At 39.4% G+C, this 24,359-nt stretch overlaps 1 protein-coding gene and 1 long non-coding RNA gene across 2 annotated transcripts; one reads left to right on the top strand and one right to left on the bottom strand.

The window, feature by feature from the left end:
- Positions 1–33: 33 nt before the first annotated feature.
- Positions 34–1,247, bottom strand: LOC132088030 (uncharacterized). The gene is made up of 2 exons (XR_009421091.1): positions 590–1,247; positions 34–493 (listed from the first exon to the last, which is right to left on the bottom strand). It is a non-coding gene; the product is annotated as an uncharacterized LOC132088030 (long non-coding RNA).
- Positions 1,248–4,733: 3,486 nt separating this feature from the next.
- Positions 4,734–20,378, top strand: LOC130690080 (protein kinase C, brain isozyme-like). Its single transcript, XM_057513056.2, has 12 exons — positions 4,734–5,028; positions 6,153–6,184; positions 7,589–7,671; positions 13,936–14,047; positions 14,509–14,637; positions 15,840–15,993; positions 16,111–16,483; positions 16,649–16,914; positions 17,046–17,247; positions 18,265–18,453; positions 18,624–18,764; positions 20,041–20,378. Exons 1-12 carry the CDS (start codon positions 4,799–4,801, stop codon positions 20,371–20,373), a joined length of 2,244 nt encoding a protein of 747 aa, XP_057369039.2. The 5' UTR covers positions 4,734–4,798; the 3' UTR covers positions 20,374–20,378.
- Positions 20,379–24,359: the final 3,981 nt, after the last annotated feature.

Raw genomic sequence — 24,359 nt, 5'->3', positions numbered from 1 at the left:
CTGCAAATGACACCATCGTCGATCGCGTTCGGATTTTCAAAACGAACGCTGCAACGAACTTTTTTTTTCTTGTTCGATCGGAGCGGGAGAAGTGGGCGAAGAAATCATCAAAAAGAGTGCTTCAATTTCCTCTTCTTTTTTTTCTATTTTTTACGTTGGACTGGAGGGGAAATCTTAGGTGACAATGTGCGTTGGTCTTTTTTTTTTTTTTTTGTTTTTTTTTTTTTTGTCTTCGTGGCAGGAAAAGATAACCGGCCGCCGTAATTTCAAAAACTTTTTATGTGAATATGAATTTAGGGTTTGCTGGTTTTCGTTAACAAACAAGCGATGGCCGTCTTTTTCCTTTTCCGCGGGGCGTGGCGCTGAGGTTTTCAGACCTGGAATGACTTTTTTGAGGAAAAGAATGTCACTCGTTATAAGATTAAAAAGTAAATGAATTTGAGCGCTCGGGTTTCACATATCCTACGTACAGGAGTTCTCTGCAAACACGAGCCTATTTTTTAATTATTAATTTCAGAAGAAAAAAAAAAAGAAAAATACTAATTGAATCAAACACAAAACAAAAGCTCTTAATTTGAATTTTGTTTACCTTTTTTTTCTCTCGTTTTTTTTTTTTTAGTTTGTGAGGCACGAAATTTGTCGCAAGATTTATCTCCATGAAATACACACTTGCCGACACGTGGTGTTGGTTTGAGTTGGAAATTTGGATGATTAATTTTTTTTCTTTTAGCGTTTCTTCGCCTGCTGCTCAGCATTTGGTGAATGGCACTATAAAAATAAATTAAATTAAAGGGACACTCAAATGAAGTGACATTTCACGAAAGAAGAAAATGAAACTTGATTTATTGTTCAATGATTCAAAGTGACAGGGTTAACGGCGCCGAAAGTATCAACCGGACATTGTCTCGCTCTGATAGCGCAAACTTTGGTCAACGACTTTATAATGTTCTTCCTTAATTACGTGTAGCGTAGGCATTTTAGACCGCAGTGTTCGAAGTCTACATTCAGATTTCGAAAATGGAAATCAATTGGTGTCGGAACATTGATGAATTTCGAGTAAAACCCACAATTGCCTTTCAGGAAAATTACAAGTGAATATACTTTCTATTTTGGGTGGGAGAAAAAAAAATGAAAGTTTTTGGTCATGTTTACTCAATTAGAGTGCTTTAATTTCGTTGGTGCACCGTGAGTTTTTACAAGGCCCAGCACGCTCACAAAAGAAAATAGCTAATCAGGTTAAATATGAAAAATAGAAAGAAAAAAACCATTCAGGCCGTGAAATGTTGGTCCTTTTTCCCATAGTTTCGCTCTATTACCTTGTTTTGACATATAATATGCAAATATGCTAACGTCGCAGGAAAACACAAGTGCGTTAAAAACTCATTAGATTCTATCGCACCTGCTTCACTGCTTTCGTTTAACATATTAAATCAGCACTAGTTCAACACCGACTTTAAGTCTTTGTTCCATGCTGGGCATAACGAGCCAGACAATGATCAACAAAAAATATAGAGGGAAACCGAATCTTACTAATGTTTTATTACACCTTATTTGTTGTGATGTTAATGCTCAGCCAGTAGAAGCCGAAGTCTCAATGTAAAAAAAAAAATCGATGGCAGACGTGCAACACAACGACACTAAAGGGATCACTATAAAACAATATACGAAGGAGTTGCTAAACTTAATTGATGTTCGTCAATAACAGTGGAGCCACGTAGACGCATAATCTTCTGTCTTTTTCTTTATTCTTTTGTTCCCCCCCCCCTCAAGATCAATCACCCGACATCTCGAGATTATCAACAGGTCGGTCGATAAATACAAAAAAACACGGAAAATAAATTGACGAGGATCTCACTCGCTACTGTTCCAGTTCTTTTTTGCGCTTTATACTGAACAGGCCAAATTGATTTCACCCCAATAAATTTTTTTTCTTTCAGCAATAATCTAATTACCTTATGCGCCCCTGTCGTTCAAATAAAAAAAAAACCTTGAATTTCTTTAATTTCATGGACGTGACGTACAAGCAAACGACAAAAACAATACGACAAAACATGTTTTGCATATTTCTAGTTTAATTTTTGTCGTTTTCCAAATGCCGTAGTCGCCAACTGGGGCAGCCTTTATAATGTCTGGTTTACGGGGTATAGGCTGCGAAGCCTTTCATGAATCACGGGGTAATTCGTGTGGAGCTTTTTTAGCTCTGAATTCGTTCCTTGTTCTTCCTCGATTTTTCCCAAGCTATTTTCGTTTTTTTTTTCCCTCCTACTCCCTTATATGCCTTATACTAGTGATCGATAAAAACTTGACTGGGTTCCAGCGCGGGGAGGCGAGTCTTTTACATTTTCTGCTGCTGCTGCTAACGTCGTATAAGGAAAAGAGGCAAGAGAGAGAAAAGGAAGAAGAAAAGGGTATATACATGGCCCGGGTCGATATATACGACTCGTATACGTGCCACTGTTTGGCTAATCTCCAAAGGTATGTACAAGTTTCAATATGTCTTTTATACCCCCCGACTGAAATCAACGATAATTTTTTTTTTCCGCTGGTAAATTATCGTGTCGACAGCGACATTGTCCAACCTCAAACAGCCGTTGTATCTAATGGTATGTACGAGTAAATGTTGAGGAAGTTAAACGATGCCAGCAGAAGAACGAACGTCTTGGAAATGTTGGCCCATTTCCTTGATATCCGTATGGTAATATTACTTCTGCTCGCTGGCAATCCTCCTCTATTTACAGACGGACTGTTTACCCAAAGGTTCAGAGTTGAAAGCCCCCACGATCCGTGAAAAAGCGGAGGATCAGCTGCGCTTCTATGACTCGAATCTCGTGACTTTCAATCGATGCCAAGCCACTGGCAAGTGTAAAAGGGTGCCTCTCCCGATCTCATGTCTTTTTTTGTAGATGTTGCACATATTCAAAGCGGTGACGTTCCGCGTATTATTCGTCAAATACAAGCATTTTTTTTTTTAAAGGTAATCCGAATTTTTTAAAAATAATAATAAAATAGTTCTATGCAAACGGCGATTGCTTCGAGAGATCTTCAGTAAAAAAAGAATGGCGCTCTTCTACTTATGCGGAAAACTAGGCAAGAAAAAAAAAAGGGACACAAGTTGATGGTTTCTTCATCACCATTCTTTATGGTTTCCATCAACCGTTTTTATTGGCGCATTTCGGTTGTCCGACTCGTTTTTCTGTTTCCTATAGAAATGCAGAAGAACCGCAGGCAGTTGAAAACAATGATTATCATTCGTCGGTGTCTCCCTTTGGGAGTGTGCAATGGATATACTTTAACGTCGACGTGATGGACGCTGTTTGTTGTCGGACCTTCCGCCCGACAGACCCTATATGACGTCTACGCCAACGGCATAGCAACGGATATTGTTAGAATACGAGACGGGCCAAACGTCTGAATAGGTACTGGTATATGTACAACTTAACGGGGGGCAATGTATTCACAGAGAGAATAACATAAGCAATGGACGAGGGTTGATCTCTTTTCTTTTTCGGCTTCTTCAGCACGGGGCTGTGAAGCGCGTCCATATCCCCCGCGAGTCCCGCAAAGTGCTACGTCTTTCCCACTCATGTCTGTGTTAGCTCAATTTGGCTACTGTTACGGTACGCAAAATTCGAGTATGTCCGAGCAAAATTTTGAAATGCCAAATGATGAAATAATCGGGTGGGAGTTTTAACGATAACGCAGTGGGCCTGAGAATGCATGTAACCTCAGTTTGGTTGTAGTTTTTTAGGGAGAGAAAGAAATACAAGTCGAGCTAAACAAAAACGAAAAGATCGATGTGATTGCCCATGGTATGTCGTAATACTTTGTGGAAATGATAGGGAGACGTTGTTCTTATTTGTTTCTGCATGAACGTCAACGTTATGACATTGACATAACAACTGATCGAGTCAGGTAACGAAGTGTCCTGGCTTATTATTGTGTAACGACGTGCATTCAGATGTGGAAAAAATGTGCCAGATAAGGGAAAGAAGAACAAAGGGAAAACTGACACATTTTTTTTGTAACTGAATGTACATACCTAATGCCAATCTGACTGAAACTTCTCATAAGCAATTTTCTGAAAGAAGAATTTAAATTACGTGGCCTCGTTTTTGTTTTTGCTGTTTTTGGATAGACACATGGATAGTGGTTGCAAGACTTGTTAATTGTTGGAAGGCCACATACCTGCAACTGATCCAGTTTCCATACGACACTGGACTGTACTGCCCTCCAAAAATGTAGAAATCACTCAACAAGGAGGATAACATTAAGAAGTGAATGGGGAGAGTAACTAAACGAGGAAAGTCAAAGTTGATAACGAGCCACGTGACTCTAAGGGGAAATAATTACTCACATTTTAGGCGCCATCCAATGTGTTTGTCGATAAGCTGCTTCCATGCGCCATCACGTATAATTAACTTTTTCTTCTCCTCCACAGTTATCCCGTGTACGATCTGTGCAGGTGCAGAGGATATCACGATCGTTGAGCTTGATTCCATCGTGAAAAGAAAAAAAAATGCTCGTCATATCACAAAAAGAAGGAGGGATTCGCGTTTTTTTAATTCGCTCCATTCGTTTCCACCATGAGGCACAAGATTTCGCCATGCGAATTACCGCCATCTAGCGGTAAACGATTTAACTACGTACTTTTGGTTGTGTCTTTGGTCTCCCGCTCCAAAAGCGCCAAAAGGCAAGTGAAAAAGTGGGAGGGGAAAATGGAGAGATTGTGTACGAGGGAGCGGCGACTATCTGCGGACAGTCGCTGGTGTCGAGTCGAGTCGGACTGTGTCAGTCAAAGATGGCGGACGAGAGAGAGACGAGTGGTGGTGGCAGCGGCCATGGCAATCACAATTCCGATTCGACGGACGGGCCGGGGACGGGCGATTTGAACACGGTCTTTGGCATGAAACAGCGCGGACGTAAAGGCGCCCTCAAGAAAAAGAATATCTACGTCGTCAAGGATCACAAGTTCATTCCGCGCTTCTTCAAGCAGCCGACATTCTGCAGCCACTGCAAAGATTTCATCTGGTCAGTTGTTGAGTCGTCTCTCCTTTTTTTTTTTTCTCTGTCCGTCTTAATCTCGCTCTCTGTGCCCAGTCTCTCCAACATGTTCACTGTTTATCTCTTTCGGGCTTTACCACATGAAATTACGTGGAGTCGTTGTCGTCCAAAAGAGAAGGAAAAAAAAAAGTTCTTTTGTTTATCTCGTGCTCAGCAGTTTTCCTCTTTTTATCGAAAACAAAGAAAGTCAAAGAAATGCCAAAGGGTATTTCCATTGGCAACACGTAAACACAAGTTTCAGGAACGTAACGAGTAGTACGACCGTTGTAGTAGGTCGTGAAGGTGTTCGAAATGTTGGCATTTTTGTTATTTTACGACAAAGAGGGAGGAGCACAAACGAAATAAAAATGTACACACCTGTCTTGAAAGAAGAATTCGAAATGAAAAATCGTCCTGTCAACATTGTACGTAACATTTTTTTTGTGTGTGTGTGTACTGACATTCCACTGATTTTATTTTTCTTTTACGTTTTCTTCATTTTGGAAGCAAAGTTCGTATCGTTGTGTGTCTGTACCTCAGTGGGCCAGGCAGAATATTTTTCGTCATGCAAACAACGACAGTGATGGAGAGAGATAACGTAAAAGTGATGCTTACACGGTCAAAGGTGGTGTGACCCACAGGCCCCACAGTTCGTACAAAATATTGGCTGAAAAAAAAAAAAAAAGGATTTTGAACTTTATTTTTTTGTTTGTTACCGTTAACACCCACAATCCTGTTAGTCACGTTACGCCAAACGTAAAGAGAGAGAGAGAAAAAAAAAAAAAAGAAGTTTCAGTTGAAAGAGTTCAGACTGTGACGTATGTGGCCTTAGGGTCGGCTAAAAAATTATAGTAAAAAAAAAAAAAAGAATAATAAAAATATGCATATAAGAAAAGATGATTTAGTGCTTGGCGCTTGAGGCGTTTGTACCGAAACTGGTCACGCAACTTTCCATTATTTTTTTCTTTTTGTGGTGTTTTTGCTGTCATTAGCTGACAACTAAAACAATGGGACGTACTGTGTTGTTACCTTTACTTTCTCATAGTCTGCTGTCATCACGATATCTGATCCATTATTTCTTTTTTTTTTTTTTTTTTTAAATATTTTTGCAGGGGATTCGGCAAGCAGGGCTATCAATGTCACAGTAAGTTGACCACTTTGGCTATTATCGTTTCCATTTATTTTGATTTTGATTTTTTGTCTTTCTCGTTGTGACGATGAAGGCCCGGTAGTTTGCCCCCGGAAGGCGATAGCCATTAAGAATACTTTAGTTGCATCTGTTCTATAAATATGATAAGCATTGCATGCGTCAATAATGGCCAGTTTTTTTGTTTTTTGTGTGTGTTTGCATATTCTTAGTCCAAAAGAGGAAGACCCAAAGAGGAATTCTTTTGACTTCCTGGTTAGATCCTCTTCCCCCTTTTCGATACGTGTATGGCTGCTGCCATTGCTTCTGTCCAGCTATTTGCCTTTTTCCTTTAAATAATTCTTTATTTTTTTACTGGCATAAAACATCGTCCTTTTTCCCCAAGATTGAAGAGAGTTCCTAAAAGAAATGGATTGAGCGGTTGGGCTTTTCGTCCCTCCGTTTTATTTCCTTTTTTTTTGCGTTCTATTCGCTTGTCCTACTGGCCCTTTAAAAAAAAGTTGCATAAGGATAATGTAGTAGCCAGACTGAGTGTTGCAATTGTGTCACTAGCCAATTTAGCACGATATTGCGATAGGGAAACATCTTTTTCTTTTTCTCTTTCCCCACTGTCGTCAGTTCCAATCACTTAACGTATACAAGGCCCTCACTTCGTCCATAAATCAAAATCAAAGACAAGGGGGAAATGGCGGACGTCATATTTCTTCACAAAAATCAATAAAAATGTCCTTTTCTTTTTGAGAATTTTAACAGTTGTTATAGAAAAGTGCATCCAATTAAGCTAAAGTAATCTGCAAAAATAGTAATAAAAAAAAAAAAAAAACGATGGCAAATAGTGAGAACGCGCAAGGGGATTGGAAAGGGGAGGAGGGGGGGAGCATTGCTCTACGTACATGGATTTGTTTAGATTGGATCTTTTCCCGGTACTTTTTCTTTTTCTTCTGCACGGCAACTCTTTTCATTTGTAGTTAAAAGTTTTTCTTTTTTTTTTTTTTTTTCTCCCTCTCCTCGTCTATGTTAGTACCGCGAGGCTGTCGCGCTCACGCTACAGTGCAATCCCCTTCGTCTAAAAATGGCCTCGTTTTTCTTTTTTATTTTTTTTTTTTCTTATATATATATATCTTTATACCTTTTTACACGTGACTAGTACAACCTCAGATGCGTCTTACCTTGGTTAGCTTTCTATCTCCATGCTTCCACCGAAAATGCTTATTGTGTGAGTACGGCGGCAACGTCGCTAGAGGCAAATCAACAAGCATCGACCGTCGAATTCCCCTTAAAACGAGAACGCAATTTTCGATACTTTCATGATATACATCTATAAATGTTTCCATTTTGCTCGTCTACAAACGTTTCAGAGAAACTAAGAAACAATTTTTTTTTTTTTTTGAATTTTTTTAGTTTGCAGTTTCGTCGTTCACAAACGATGCCACGAGTACGTCTCTTTTACCTGTCCCGGCGTTACGAAGGGCGTCGAATGCGAAGTAAGTCAAATCCATTTATTTCATTTTTATTTGTTTTTGTTTGTTTTTGTTTTTTTCCGAAAAACATGTTGCTAAAAGGGAGATGGGTGATATGGTTGAGGGGGGGGGGTTGGTGAGTAGTAAATAGGAAGGAAGCTGTCGGAACAAAGGAAGGATGTCTTAGAGCTTGCCTTGGCCGTCTCTCTCTCCCTGTTTCCTCGCCACAGCAGCGGTCGATATTTGTAAACAGGGCGCTTTGATTACGTCGAACGTCGCAGCCCTTTTCTTGCGGACATTCCCCCTCCTCCTCCCGTCGTCTTTTATACGAGACTGCTAACACACACACGCGCAAAAGGGGAGGCGGGACGATTGGCGTGCGGGAGAAAAGGACTTTTGTGTAGGGATGGCTTAATTCTTTCTTTTTTTAGCGCCGACATTCTGCAATCATTTTGAACGTTTTTTTTTTCTAGTGATTTACGAGGGCTTTTTTTTTTTTTGTTATATTGGCCCATTTGCATACAACATGCCAATTTCACTGTCTGATATTGGCTAAAAACGTTTGGCGCTAGTGCGCTACTTAAAAAAAAAAGAAGAAAATGGGATAAGAGAGTAAGGCAATTGAAAACGTATTCAATAAAATTCCCCTTGTAATAAACATGGAAATAGGAAGAAAAACGATTATAACAATTGGGGGGATGTCGCTCATTAAATTGCATTTTTTTTTTAATGGCTTAGTCGTGTGAAGAAAAAAGTTTTTATTTCTTAAAAAAAAAAAAAATAAAGAAGGATATCAAGGTGATTAGTTATTCATACAAAATAAAAATGGAATTTTCGTGAGCGATGTCAGAGTTGAAGAAAAACTTTTCAAATGCCTACCTGCCTGTACTTGTGCGTGAAATCTATTGATCCTGGACCGACGTCAAGCTGTCAAAAATGGCTGCTGCCTGTTGACTGATTGCTCTATAGCAGAACAAGGGAGGAAAATAATAACAAAAGAGAACACAAGAATATGAAATAAAAAAACAAAAATAGAGGACTTGTGTTCTTCTGGCCCATTTTGGCTTGATCGCATTTATTACGTTCGGCCATTCGATGATGTCCTCTCTAAGGCCCATCAAGTATTTTTCCTTTTTTTATTTTTGTCTGCTCTTTTTCTTTGTCCCTCGATCGCTACCAACACGATCTAATTGCTTTTTGTTTACCGGAGACCTATAGCGACGGGGAATTCCCTTTGCATTGAGCCTGTCCTCTCTCTCTTTTCCGTAAGTTTTTCGTAAAGCGAATCGAAATTTTTGGGGAGAAAAACTTTGTCCGAACGCCTACGCGTTTCTCTGTGGCCATTTCGGTTGATTTGCTTCCGTCTTTCTCGAACGCGGACATAATAAGAAAAAAAACGGGGAAGCTGTTGTAACAAAAATACAAAAACATAATCTTTTGATTCTCCAACGGGTTCCAATTTGTTTTGTTTCCTATTCCGTTTGTGTGTTGCGTTGGAAAATAATGGCGTCCTGTTGTTTTTTGTTTTGTTTTTTTCGACGCGTACACAGAGTCATTCAATCCGTGTTCTTCCTTTTTTCTTATTTCGTTCCGCTTGTGTGCTTGTCGTACATAACACGGCAGTTTGTAATCGAGAACATCTAACGCTCCCGCACCATATTTCTTTTCCCGTAGGCCTTTTGTTATTATCGCTAGACACGCCCATTAAACCATGTGCTCAACATGACACAATTGGCGCTGTCGTGCACGTCGCATTATGTTCGACTATTCACCGTTTTCTTTTTCGTGACGAATTATTTTTTGTTTGTTTTTTCTTCCTTTTTTCTCGTCAACGGTATCTCGCTGGAAACAGCAGCCCTGCGTGGCTTCTGCCCAGCATACTCTGCCGTGCGTGTGTGTGTCGCAAAGTGATAATAGTTACCGTTGTATGCGGGATTATTATAACTGGGGCGTGGCATCGCTGCTAGAAAAAAATATATAAATAAAAATTGGATATATATATATATATATATATATTTTGACGCACGTCAGCTGTCGTACGGATTCTTTACGTCTTCCTTAAATAACGAACTCTACTCTCCGTACGCTTTAAATAAATGAAAAGATAGGCAACCGCACATGGTTCATAGGATATGCCGCATGTATTGCACGGTCGTCTGATTGAAATTTTATGTAGGGGAAAGGAATAATGGTTTGATTATCGATCACGTTCAAATGATGGCCTCCCCGAGAATAGCAAACGTAAATTGGTAATACATACCTGTGGATCTGTAACTCCGCGTTAAAGAATATAAGGGACGATGCGGTGACGTGAGATGAGGAAAGAAAATGGACGACATCTTGTTTTTGTTTTTTTTTCTTTCTAGTTTAGTGATTTGCCACGTGCCAATAGACACCTGCTGGCAGGCCACCTCTAGCGCTCGTTTCTCGATGCGTTACGCAACGCGGCGTAGGCGAAAAAATCAGAGAGAAAACTTATGACGTCAAACTACGAACATTTGAAAAAAGAAAAAGAAATTGCTAAATCGGTTGGCATTTGTTTCGTTTATCATCCATCAAAGTCATTTCACGTGTTTTTTTTTTCTTTATTATTTTGCGTGTGTGTGTGTGTGTTCCAGCTTTTAAAGGAAGAGAAAAGCACAATTTTCTCGTTTTGAAAAGAAGGCGAAAAAAAACGAGGGCTCGTGGGGCAAGTAACACCTGCGTCATCAGTGTCACGACGTACGGCGGGAAAATGTCGTTGCCGTTGCGCGAAACATTTCAATAAAAAAACAAAACAAAAAAAAAAAAAGGGACGACGAGTTGAGCGCGACAGTTGGGTGACACAGAGGCAGCCGAGATCAATAACCGATGGTGACGACGCGTTGTCGCTTTTCAACAGATCGTCAACCGTGAACGTGTGCGGCGGCTAAAGGTTAATGCACGCGCAAAATTCACGGGAATTGCGATGAAACTCTATTGCCTTTGATGCGATTGAATTTCAAAAATGGAACGGGGAAAACGCAAGATGATTAGAATCCAATGTTATTTGATTTGAATGAAAAGGGGGGGGGGAAATAATCACGCGGTTTTCTCTTCGATTTTGAGGAACGGGTTTTCGATTTTTACACCCGATCTCATCAAATGGACTCGTTTGATTTTAGAACTAGGAAGGACACACGCAAACAGTTGCTCAAGGTTTTTCTTACAGATTCAGCAGATTATTAAAGAACAATCGTTCCATAAATTGCCCATTGTTGGACCCTGTTCTTGATTTTTGTTTTGCATTTAGTTATTTATTTATTTATTTATTATTTCAAGGTATACAACAGTACGGCCACGTTTTGTCTTGCCATTTTCGTGTGTTTGTGCGCGTTCCAATTTAGATGTTGTTTTTTTTTTAGAAAGTTTACAGCTATGCACATATACGATCTAACTTTGAACGTTTTTTTTTCCTTTCGTACCTAGTGGAGGTCTTTTCATTTTTTTTTTTTTTTTTTTTTTTTCGAAAGGGCTTATCCAATTCTCACGGTTACCAACCAACGACACTGAGAAACAACCTACTTTCACGAATCATCCTGCCCTTTATTTTTTTAACGTACCCTCCTCCTTCTTTTTTTTTTTTTTTTTTTTTTGGCTCTTTAAATGGATGGGGGAGAGAGATGTTGGGGGAAGCTTATGTTTCGCTGGATCTGTTGGAAAGGACGAATGTCGCTGCGATCGATGAAACAATATCACGATATCGACTTGCTAATCAATACGGTAGCGCGGATCACAATGGCCCGTCGTTAACGTAAACATTTAGCTCAGATGGTTATCGACAACGACCTTCCCTTCCATTTTGTTTACGACTGGAACATTTTCATATTCTTGCTTGTGCAAGACAAACCTCCTTCCCTCTCCAAAATAAGCTCTTTTTCATTTTTTTTTTTTTTTTTTGAACGAGTTATTGCGCTTGCGTAAGTGGGGGAATGGTCCGATGCGTGTCTTTTTGTTGTAGGTTTTTTTTTTTATTTTTTTTTATCACCACTACAATCAATTGCGATTGTGGGCGAATTGATGTCGCGGACTTGATCCACATATCAAGTTTTTGCCCTAGTAAAAAAAAAATTTAAAGAACCCAATTGGCCTTATTTTACGTGTAATTTTTAAGTGTGTTTATAGTACTTGACTGCTGGTTAGGATTATAATTCTCTTAAAAAAAAAAAATTAAATCGATTGGGAACAAGTTTGGGCAATTCAAATTGGGGTGTTTTCTTGCGTGTTTTATCTGTGTGTGTGTGTGTGTGTGTGTGTAGAACTCCCACAATGGTTTATGCGTTTCACCACCGCTGTGGTCGAAAATGTGTTGCGGTCATTGCGATGTCGCACCGTGCCATTTCAAGCGTTACAACTCGTTGATGATGTTTTCATACAATTTTCTCGTTTGCCGGTTAAAATCGCATTGGAAAATTTCTTTTCTATTTCAAAACAAAAAAATGGAAGTGTTTTTTTTTTTTTGTTTGTAGAAATTGGTTCGGCTTTTTCAAAATGAGCGCTACTTGTTTTCTCTTGCGGTTTTCCCGCTCAATTGAAATGATTTCGCTTTTTCAAGAATTCTTATTTTTTATTTTATCGTGACACACCTAAAAAGAAAAAAAAAAAAATAGTAATAATAGAGAAAAACTTGCAATTTTGAATGAGTTGTATATTCCTTGCGATACGTTTTCACCAAACGGTTGAAATAAAAGAAAGCCCACTGTCTATTATATCTACGTCCGCCCATATTTTAATATTCAACTCACTTCGCTGTGGCAGTAACAGAAGAAGAAGAAAAAAAAACGAGTCTTTATTGGCATGCATGTTTTATTTCTTCCCCACTGCAACATGCAAAACAAAAACAAAAATGTGAAGGAAGGAAAAATTCATGAAGCTTTTTTTTTTATTTTCACTCTTTCGCCGTTCAAAATCGAAAGCAATGTTGCGTTATATAGCTAACCGGGCATGAAATATAACGCGGCTGCGAGAGCATATTGCGTTCAAATGCCATCTCCCTATTTTATTTTTTTTTTTTTTTGCCACATGCTCGTGTGTACTGTATGTTTTGTTTTGTTTTGCTTTTTTTTTCATTCCTTTCTCACATTTTTCCAACGGGGAAATCTCTTGCGTTTGATAGTTCGATAAAGAAAAAATCATTTGATCAAGTTGCGTCAAAGAAAAAAAAAAAAATGAAACTTTCTTGCGCGATCAGCTGATTGGCAAAGGCGAAATCAGTTCAGCAATTCATCGTGACAAGCTTGCACAGGATTGCTAGGGCATTCAATACGTTCTATTTATATCAGCTGTTGATATATATATATGTATATATTAAAAAAGAAAGCCAATTAGATGTATCAGAAAAGAGAGAAGAAAAAAAAAAAAAAAAAGAGATTGCTCTTTCACTCTGTTGAATGCGCTAATCACGAAAACTGATTCGTTTTTGTGCCGACCCAGGAAAATGAGAAAAAAAAAAAAAAAGTCAGCCAAACACGCTTACACACTTGAGCGTGTAGACGTCTAATACGTACACATCCAATTTAGTGATGCCGGAGCGTGACCGTGAAGAGACGGACAGGTCGTAAACAAGTAAAGGGGGCGGGAGGTGACCCTGGACGCAGCTGGCTTATATATATATAACTAACGGTGAGGAGGGCCCTTGTCGTCCATCGTTAGGTCCCCTCTTACACACGATACATAATACGAAGTGAAAGGGGGATTGCGAATGTATGAAAGAGGGTGGGCTTTGTGTAGGTCTAATCTACCCCCTTAACTCATTTTGAGATGATGAGTACTCATCTTTCCGAAGAAAACGTAATATTCTTATGCGGAAAAAAAAAAAAAGGACTTAACCGGAAATGAGAGGTAGCCTTGTTTATGTTAGGTTATGTCACAAAGGGATTGATGGCGAGCTACTTTGTACTTCGAAAGGATCTTTTGAAGACCTGAGTCATTTTTTTTTTTCTTTTAATGATGAGGAGGAAGTTTTAAAAAAGAAAAGGCCGGACACAGGAAGGAAGAAATAGATGCCTTTGTTTGTTATGGCTGAACTATTGTTTTTCTTGACTCTGATGTTATTTTTTTTTTTTTTTTTCTTTCGGGAGGCACGTGCCCCTTTTTTTCTGCAGAGATAAGCAACAAAATGTCGAGAAGTGCGTCTCACGCCTATTTCAAAAATATGGCGACTGAATCACACACACACACACAAATGTGGACCAATTTTTAAAGGAGAATGAATAGCTATAAAAAAAGATGGCTGATTTATTTCCCCCTTTTTTTTTTTTTATTGAACAGGATTCCCGGACGACACATAAATTTAAGCCGTACACGTACAGCAGCCCCACATTCTGCGACCACTGCGGCTCTCTCCTCTACGGCGTCCTCCACCAGGGCATGAAATGCGAAGGTAAGACGACATCCGCGCGCACATCTAATATACTCGAAGCCCCCATTTATATACATACAGTACACGCTAGACGACGATGTGCACGTTGGAGGAAGGGCACGCCGCCGCGCTATAATACGCCATCAATCGAAGTTTGCGTCACTGCCCACGCCGAGGCCGGATAAATAAAGACATTGATCGGCCTTTTGCAAATGTATTTGTGCGTGTCGGCTATTCGTTTTTCCTTTTTTTTTTTTTTTTTTTTTATATTTTATTCGAATTATAAATGGGGGACTATCGTGGTACTCTTTAACTTCAGCCCTAAATCGTTCAATCGTAATAGTCGTCATATCGAAATGATTGAATGGATGCAAATATTTTATTTCAATGTTTTCCCAAACTAAATTGTATTTTTATTTTTATTTTATGATGATGACCTCGACGACGACGTGGAATGCGTGATTTCATTTACCGACCCGCAGCGTGTGATATGAACGTGCACAAGAGATGCACGGAGAGCGTGCCCCATTTGTGCGGATGCGACCACACGGAGAGGCGCGGACGGATCGAGCTGAAGATCTCCTGCACGCGCGACAAGCTCGTCCTCGAAGGTAAGACTCTTCTGTGTTGATTTACCTTTTTTTTTTTTTTTTTTTTTCTTACGCCATTTTTATCCGCTTTATTTTTTATTGGATTCGGCGAAAATAATGGCCATTACAGACACATACGTAGGGTACACCTTTCCTTAATAGGAGTTGAAAGGACGGCAAGCAACTCGATATGTGTGCTTAGTGTACGTTTATTTTTATTTATATATATTTTTTTTTTGTTAAATAAGAAAGGTAAGCACGGGGAAGGGGGGGGAGGGGAGGCAGGGAAAGGAAATGGCGGAAAACAGTTTGCGTGCCGACGGCGATGGATCGATGAAAGCCGTGTTGATATGGGAAGCGGCACAGCCGCCGTCACGTTCCTTCCAATTAAGGTGGGCTACTAGTTGCGAGATACACGAACAGCATCGAAACTGGAACAAAAAAGAAAGAAAAAAAAAAAAAATACGAGTTTTGCAATTCTTTGCCAACTGTTTACGCCCAGTCGATGGGCAATGCGCAAAATGAATAATTCTCATTTTTTTTTCGCTGGGTGGAGAGGCTATTCAAGACCAAATATTTTGCGCTTTGATCTCATACGCAGCGGGGACGATGTGCGTAACCTTGTTAACAAACAGTATCGATCTTTCAGATAATATTTGTAACATTCAGACAGGCGGGGGATTCTATCCCCTGTGGCTTGCTGTTCTTTTCACCGAGGCGGCCATGGAAAGTTTGATAAGAACATCAAATATTTAAAAAAAAAAAAAAATCCACCCCCCCCTCTCTCTTTTTTTTTGTTGGGGAGGGGATTGAGCAGAAGCTTGACGTTCGTGACTCTTGCTAATTGGATTGAAATACCTTTTTTTTTTTCTATCTATATCAAACATGTTTCGTTTCTCCTTTTCTCTTTCCTTCTTTTTTTTGTGTGTGTTAATACTTTTGTTCTGAACTTGATTTCCGGGTTTGTTCTTAAAATAGGCAAACTGCGCAAACCCAATATTGGCTGCAGGTCGTGCAGTGCAGCCTGACTCACGTTGCTTTTCTTTTATTTCTAGTTTCTAAAAGAAATCAATGATGGTGCGGCGATATTTTTTCGTTACATCTCTTAAAAAAAACAAAACAATTTATATATATATATCCTATGACCTCGAGTGAATGTTTAATGGCACTAACATATGTACATACTGTACATTGAATTTCATTTTTGAATGTACACGTTTTAGTCCGCCAGGGAAAGAATTTGATGCCGATGGATCCCAACGGCCTGTCGGATCCTTACGTCAAAGCCCGACTCATCCCCGACACGGACAACGTCAAGAAAAAGACCAAGACCATCAAAGCGTCGCTCAACCCCGAATGGAATGAAACGCTCACATTGTAAGTTATCCCTATTATATTTTTTAAAATTATTATAATCATCTCTCGGAACTCATTTGCATTGCAAACTCTTCAATTTTTTTCTTTGATATGTAAAAAAAAAAAAAAAAAAAAAAGTGATTTGAAAGCCGAGGATAAGGACCGACGCATCTTGGTGGAAGTGTGGGATTGGGACCGGACGTCTCGCAACGACTTTATGGGCTCGCTGTCATTCGGCATTTCGGAGATCATCAAATCGCCGGTGGAGGGCTGGTTCAAGCTGCTGTCGGAAGAGGAAGGCGAGTTCTACAATGTGCCCGTCACGGACGGGATCGACACGGAAGTCTTCCGCAAGCAGATCCGCCAGAAGGCGTCCGTCATCAGCACCAACAAGCCCAAGGAGCCGTCGGAATTCGATCGCGAGATTCCGCACAACATGAACCGCAAGGACGTTATCCGCGCCACCGATTTCAACTTCCTCATGGTCCTTGGCAAGGGTAGCTTTGGCAAGGTGAGATGCGCCCACACACACACAAACACACGCCAATGATGTTTGAAGATGCACTCGAGCGATGCCAAAATAACGAAGCCATTTTAATTTTTTTTTTTTCTTGTTTATGTTTTATTTTTGGGCCATTAATTGGATCGATTGTCTTTTATTTTTATTTTTAAAAAGGTGATGTTGGCAGAGCGCAAAGGAACCGACGAGCTCTACGCCATCAAGATCCTCAAGAAGGATATCATTATCCAGGACGATGATGTTGAATGCACTCTAGTGGAGAAGCACGTGCTGGCCCTGGCCAGCAAACCGCCGTTCCTCGTCCAGTTGCATTCGTGCTTCCAGACGATGGATCGTCTCTACTTTGTGATGGAATACGTCAACGGCGGCGACCTCATGTTCCAGATACAGCAATGCGGCAAGTTCAAGGAGCCCGTCGCCGTGTATGTCTTTTTTTTTTAATTCAAAATTTCTTCCCTTTCATCTCTTCAAAGATTCAAAAACAAACAAAAGAAAAAAAAATAAAATAAAATAAAAAACAAGTTGACTTTGATGTTAATGACGTGTGTATTAGGTTCTACGCTGCGGAAATCGCCGTCGGACTCTTCTTCCTTCACAGCCGGGGCATCATCTACCGCGACTTGAAGCTGGACAACATCCTGCTCGATCAGGACGGCCACATCAAGATCGCCGATTTCGGCATGTGCAAGGAAGGCATTAACGGAGAGAAAGTCACCAAAACATTTTGCGGAACGCCCGACTACATCGCTCCAGAGGTATGTCTCATTATTTACCACACTTTGTTTTCGTTTACACACACGCACACAAAAAATGAAGTTTTTTTTTTTTTTTTTTTTTTAATTCCCGGGTTGCTCGGACTGATATCGCTAGTTCTAATTAGAGACTCGTTCTATATCCCTCTTCATGGATAGAAGCAAAAAAAAAAAAAAAAGAAAAGAAAAAACAGCTGCGTGCAAACCGAGCCCATGGCCCTGGTACATCCACATGAATTAATGGATGTAGTTGATATCACCGGTTGTGTTCCTCCTGACGTGGCGGGAGGTTCCTGTAATGTCGTGGGCTTTGAACAAATTTATCTAGAAGATGAAAATAGACCCCTCCCAATTCTTAAAAAAAAAAAAAAAAATGTGTAATACTACAGGAAATGATATCTTTCTCGTTAACGTCTTTGCTAGCGATCGATTGCTTTAACTTTGAAAAGGGGGGAGGGGGGGTAGGCTATCCTCTTCTCTTTGGGCGATAATTTTAGCCATGCGGTCATTCGCCTCAATCTTCAGACACAAGAGTACACGAATCGGATTTGGGTGCGCGGGTGTGTGTGTGTCTGTGTACGTGTGTGTGTCAATCTCCTACTTTTAGTAGTGGGCGCTTGTGTAAGCTTTTGTTCTATAATCGCCCAGCACTCTCTTATAGTCGGTCCTCTTTATATATCCTCTCGTCCTCTTCCGCCGTTCAGAGCTTTTCCAAAGATAGGCAATAAATAAATGCAACCCTTTTTTTTTTTTTTTTTTTTATTTCTTGTTTCCAAAATCTCTTGTGTGTGTGTGTGTGTAGTAGAACGGATCTGGCCATATAGTCCCGGATTAGTTCTCTCTCTCTCTCTCTCTCTCTCTCTCTCTAAGAATAAAATTCCGGGCGACGTCCCTGCGTGTAGTACTGGCAAGACAGTTGGGCCATCTTATACATGCGCCTTGATTTATTTCCGTCTTCTCATCTTGTTGTTTTTCGTTTGCCTGTCGTCTTCGTGAAACGATGTACACACACACACGCAGATCATCCTGTATCAGCCGTACGGTCGCAGCGTCGACTGGTGGGCCTACGGCGTCCTACTCTATGAAATGCTCGTCGGCCAGCCGCCGTTCGACGGCGAAGATGAAGAAGAACTCTTTGCCGCCATCACTGACCAGAATGTCTCTTATCCGAAATCGCTGTCCAAGGAAGCCAAAGAGATTTGCAAAGGAGTTAGTTTTCTTTTCTTTTTTTCTTTTTTTTTTATTCTTCCATTTCTTTTTGGAGGGAGGAAATTGAATTCAATGTAAAGGAAATGCAAAAGAATGTGTAGCAAGTTCCGTTTGCTTTTTCCTTTTTGGTACTTGCGTTCGTTCTATTTTCTTTCTTTTTTTTTTTTCAGTTACTGACCAAACAGCCAGCCAAGCGGCTCGGTTGTACGCCCAAAGGCGAAGAAGACGTCCGTACACACCCCTTCTTCCGGCGGATCGATTGGCTCAAGATCGAGTCTAGGGAAGTCCAGCCTCCCTTCAAGCCCAAAATCGTACGTCATATTCAAAAACTTTTCTATTTTCTATTTCATTTTTTTTTTTCTCTTTTTTTTTTTTTTTTTCAACAACGTTCTTTTTTTTTACATTTTCACACCCGAAAAAAAAAAAGCCATTTTTTTTTTTTGTTTACCATCACACATTCCAAAAGCTGGTCACGGCATTTTATTTTTATTTATTATGATTTTTTTTTTAAATTTATCCTTTACACCGTTTTCGAATGTTGCGTCGTTTGCATTGCATCACATCACGTAGCAAGTAGTCCGCAGCATGCTAATTGACAAGTCTTATGATTGTAGCTGTAGCACATCCGAACTCTCCTCGTTATTGTTTTCACGTGTCAAATCAGTATACGACACACATTGATAGGAATGTTGCGATCAATCCGAGCGGGAAATGTGATGGCTATTTCTGGATAGTCTTCGGCAGTTTTGAAACGACCATTGTCGTCACGTCTTTTCAATATCGTCGTTATAATTTTCGTCGTTCAGAGTAGACGCTCTGCGTGATGGCACAATTTGAGGCACGCAGACAAAAGAAAATTGAACTTCTGATTTTCTTTTGTTTTCGATTGCGATTGCTTCGAAAATTGGATTTCGCCAACATCCTCAAATTGGACTGACGTCCTTCCTCTCCAGTTCATTTCCTGTCACCTCGTGACCCAAGTCTCACTCCACCCTCCGAAAATCGACTTGTAAAAATCCTCTCATTTAAAAAAAGAAAAAACAAACCTCGTCCTTCTCTTCATATTTGGCGTGTGTGATTAAACGGCTCTATAGCGCAGGCTAATTACCCGGGGCATCCGCTTTAAAAAAAACAAAAAAACAATTGTCTGTTAACGAAAGGCAAGCCATCGGGGGACTATGAATCTTAATCAATCGAGCGAAAAAAACAAAAAACAAAAGAAAAAGGTTTTGACACGCGCTTTTTTCAATAGACTACGGGCTAATGGCGCCGTATACAAACACGATGATTAAGGGCTCAAAAAGAAGACGTTCTATCAGGGGCCCGGTCGCAGACCGGCCAGCATATCCATCGTCATCAATGTCACTGATTGCGAAGGGAAAAAAAAAAAAAATCACGAGCTTGTCTGTTGCAGGCATTCGAATTGGGTTTTAATTGAATCCTCGCCGCTTTTGATTTCAATTTTTGATTTAAAAGAAAGGAACGTTTATTATTATTATTATTTTTTTTCGGTTTATTTTTTTTTTTTTTTTTTGTTTACCTTTATTTTTATTGTGTGTGTTGTGTGTGTGTGTGTGTGGCCGTTAGAAAAATCCGAGGATGGCCGAGAACTTCGATCCGATTTTCACGAAGGCAAGAGTCGAATTGACGCCGCTCGACCGCAACGCGCTCATGATCCTCCAGCACATGAACACGGCCGACTTTGCCGAATTCGATTGGGTCAACCCGGACTACGAGCCGATCATCGACCCGCCCTTGATTGAGCATCTCTCTCTCACGTCGACGACGTCAGCTCCCCATCGCTCTGGCCCAAATAGCCCTCGCTCTGCAAACTCTGGCGCATCCACCACGTCGCACCCACTGACTAAAGAATTCAAAGCAGCGCTCAAGGTCTACAGTTTCGATAAAAACAAGAAGTGATGTGACAACAAACAAACAAACATTCATTTTCTCATTTCTTTTTCCCACGAAAATCCTTTCACAAACAAAACGAAAAAAAAAGAAAAAGAAAAAAGGGAAGTGAGGCAGTGAATACCCGTTTGATTCCAATCTTCCATTATTTTCAACTAACTTTAAAACATGGCCCTTTTTTGCTCTACGTTGAAAGTGTGAGAACATAGACCCCCCACCCTCCCCCATCCGTCCGCTTACGTCCTTTACATCAACCGTTTCAATCACGACATATTTTGCCTTAAAAAAAAAAAAAAAAAATTCGTTTGGCTCTCTAAAGAAATTTACTGCATTCGAATAGAAATAATGGTATTGTTCCGTGTCAGGAACAAGACTAGCATCAATTGTTATTTACATACAGTATATTTCTGCTATTAAGAAATTCACGAAAAAAAAAAAAAGAAGAAAAGAAACCAATGACGTCCAGCCCATTGATTATTTTTGATCCTTCAAATAAGCGGCCTCTCCATTATTCACGACTATGCGTGGGTGATGTACAACCGATTTGCTATAACGTGGGTTTACGTTTGAACATTAATAAAAAGGGGAATTCCCAATGATTCCCAGAGTCTTCCCTCCCTGTGACACGGCGCCTGTTTTCTATTTCCCCCTTAAACTGCTGATCTATTTTTATTTTTATTTTTCGTTTTGCGTTCATCTTAAAGGATGGCATTTCGTCTCTCTAAAATGCAGCGTGCGCTGATGGCTCTCTTTCCATCTATTTATGTAAAGGTGATGATGCAGTGCGCACATCTAAAGCGTACGATCGTGCCAATTTGTGATTTTTAAATAGCGAAATGTTTCAAACATTTTTCATTAAGTAGTTGGAATTACATCCCTGCTATTTCCCTCCCTCCCCCCCCCCAGAATTATTTCCTAAAATAGAGAATTATGGGTTGTTGGCCTTGCGTGTTTTGTTTTCTAACCTGTGTATTATTCATCACGATTTATTATTTGATTTGTTTTATGTAATACCTGTTGGCTTGCTGCACGTTAATTTTTCATTATATACACACACACACACAACTTGGTGATTCAAAAGCATTTAAAGAACTATGTAAGAGTATGTACTAAACGTTTCCTTTTCAGCAGAGCATGATTTAGTTGTTGTATCACCATTCTTTTTTTTTTTTTTGGGAGGTGTTTAATTTTCTGGTTTACGGTTGGCTTTATTGTTTATCTAATTTTTTTTTTCCTGTATTGTTTTGTTTAAATTTTTTTTTTTTTTTTCTTTTTGTATGAGTTTATATACCAAATTCCATTCTTTGGGTCCTTCCCCTACGTTTTCCTCTAATATTCTAAAACGAATAAAAATGAACAAAAATAAATAATGTTGAATTTATTCAAATCCACTGCACATTTTTATTTGTTTCCCCTTTTTGTTCTTTTTTTTTTCCTTCAAAGTCGATGCATTTTTGCACACACACACACACAAAAAAAAATCTATAACAAATGCCAAAAATGTATTATGGTTCAAATTTATTCTAATTTCATTTCCTTCTCTATACCTTTTTTTTCCTACTACTTTTTTTTGTTTTTTGTTTTGTGTGCGTTTTACGCGGCTGTCTGATTTTTTCTCGTCCCGTCCAACTCGGTTTTTGGCTGGGCATCCGTGACGAACATTTCGACGCCTTCTCGGGATAACTCGCGAGCAGAAACACCGCAAGGACGTCAGCAACTTCGACAAGCAGTTCACGTCCGAGAAGTTGGACCTGACCCCCACCGACAAGCTCTTCATGATGAATTTGGATCAAAACGAGTTTTTCGGTTTCTCTTTCCTCAATCCCGAATTCGTCCAACACGTTTGAAATCATCTAACGGTTCCTCCCGAAAAAGAACAAAAGAAAAAAAAAAAAAAAAAAAAAGGAAACATTCATAAAAGTAAGACATTGACTTTTACTTGCGATTGAAACCATTTTTTTGAAACGCGGCTTTATACAATCGAGTCTTTATTGACGTTATATCTCTACAACCAAACTTCCCGATAATATCCTTCCGCAGTTGTATACTTCCGTAAGTGACAGAATATTTTTTCCTCGAGTTGAAACAAAAAAAAAAAAAAAAAGAAATTTAAAGAAAAACAGACCATTAAAAAAAAAAGTTAATTTTAAGTGATCAATTTTGCATTTAAATAAGCCGCTATTTTCTGGTATTTTCCAGTCTTCTCTTCCGGTGGATTCGGCAGGCCGGGCCTGAATATTTTAACGGGAGTGGTTGATTGCTCGTGGGAATGGTTTGTTTATTCAGCTTTTGTCAAGTCGCTGACTGCGGATCCCCTCCCCCCCCCTTCTTTTATTTGTGTATTTTCATACGATTTCGGGACTGAAAGGTTTGACGTTGCAGCAAAGCGTGTTGTCACTATAAAGAAAGTGAAGGCCGCGCCCAATTATGGTGAAAGTTCGCAGGCCATTATTGATTGGAGCTAGATCAATTTTTCTCGTACCGCAATAACACAGAACCAACTTCGTACTCTCAGATGATAAATCAGTGGATTCTTTCTTTTTCATTTTTTTAAAATACATTATTCCTCCTACATTCGTAAAACTTTGCTCGTACTTGCGGAAACGAATCTATGGTAGATTCGTTTGATAAAACAAAATCGATTATTCAACAGCGGGTTAAATCAAATTAGGGATAATGGAACAATAGTCGCAATGTTTTTGTTTGTTTTTTTCTTTTCATTCCCACCAATAAAAAAAAAAATGTTTTGAAGACCGGAGCTCTAAAATATTTGAAAATTTCAACCAAAAAAAAATTAAAGTGCCTGTTATTTCAGAAATAAGTTTTAAGCTTCATAACCGCGCGTGGAACGAACGACACATGAGTATGCTCGTCGTGATTAAAAGAAACTGGGTCAACCATGACAGACTTTCTGATGATCGTTATCGAATCCCGTCAATTTCACCCCACACAGCAGATAGGAAGAGTGACAAGTTAGTGGCAGCGAACCAACAGGGGGGACAAACTGATTTAAAGCAAAAAAAAAAAAAAAATTCAATCGAGGCTTGTTTAAATGCAAAAATGTATCGCTCTTTAAATCCTAATTTTCTCGAATCCTAAAAAAAGAAATTTCTCTTCGTTCTTGTTCAATGAATTTTTTCAAAACATTCTCTATTACTTGTCTGTTGTTTTCGTGCGGAGTTTATTGAACAACCGTCAAAAAGCCGAGCGATGGAAACAGCAACCAACGTTGGAAAACGGGGAGCGAAAATGAGAATCTGAGACATTTTTGTTGGTTGCGCGTTGCTGTTTATCCCTCGCGCTTGTTACCTCTACTTTAGATATTGTATTAGATCATGAAACGATAATGGATTTGATACGTGAACAAGACGAAGTTTTGCCTCGCTTCCTCCGGTTTTGCATAATTCCCCTTTTTTCAAAGGGACGTTGCTTCTGATTTTTATGTATCACAAGTCGTTTGACTCTTAATCCGATTTCTTCACATTTCATTTTCGATTGTGGAATTTTTCAGTTTGAATAATCCATTATTCAAATTGAAAACATGGTGGGTGTCTTTCCTCCTTTTTTTTTTCTTTTTTTCAATCGATTACATTATAGGAGTGCTTAGACAATTTTTTGTCCTCTCTAATTATACTGCGTGAATGACATGTACCATTTGTAGTTTGCCTGTATACGTTTGTTTGTTTTGTTTTCTTCCTCTCTCCTTCCAACTAATTGATGATCCGGTGTTGTTGCTCTCATCCCGGCACTGTCAATCAATGTGTCAAGCAATTTTCTCACTCGGAAAGGTTGTTCTTTATATATTCTTCTTCCGAAATTCATTTTAGATTACTCGATATTTCTCCGTGTCTGTTATAAAAGAGAACATCTCCTTCCAGACTATACAACCATTACTTCTACCGCCCTTGTTCTTCCAAATTTTATGTCAATAAGAATTTTGTTTTTTGTTTTTTTTTCCCTCTCCTTTCTCGTTCCTGCAATGTCAAGCTAAAAAA

This window comes from Daphnia carinata, chromosome 6 (genome assembly GCF_022539665.2).
Source record: "Daphnia carinata strain CSIRO-1 chromosome 6, CSIRO_AGI_Dcar_HiC_V3, whole genome shotgun sequence".
Taxonomy (NCBI): domain Eukaryota; kingdom Metazoa; phylum Arthropoda; class Branchiopoda; order Diplostraca; family Daphniidae; genus Daphnia; species Daphnia carinata.
This window is presented reverse-complemented; position numbering and strand designations above follow the sequence as displayed.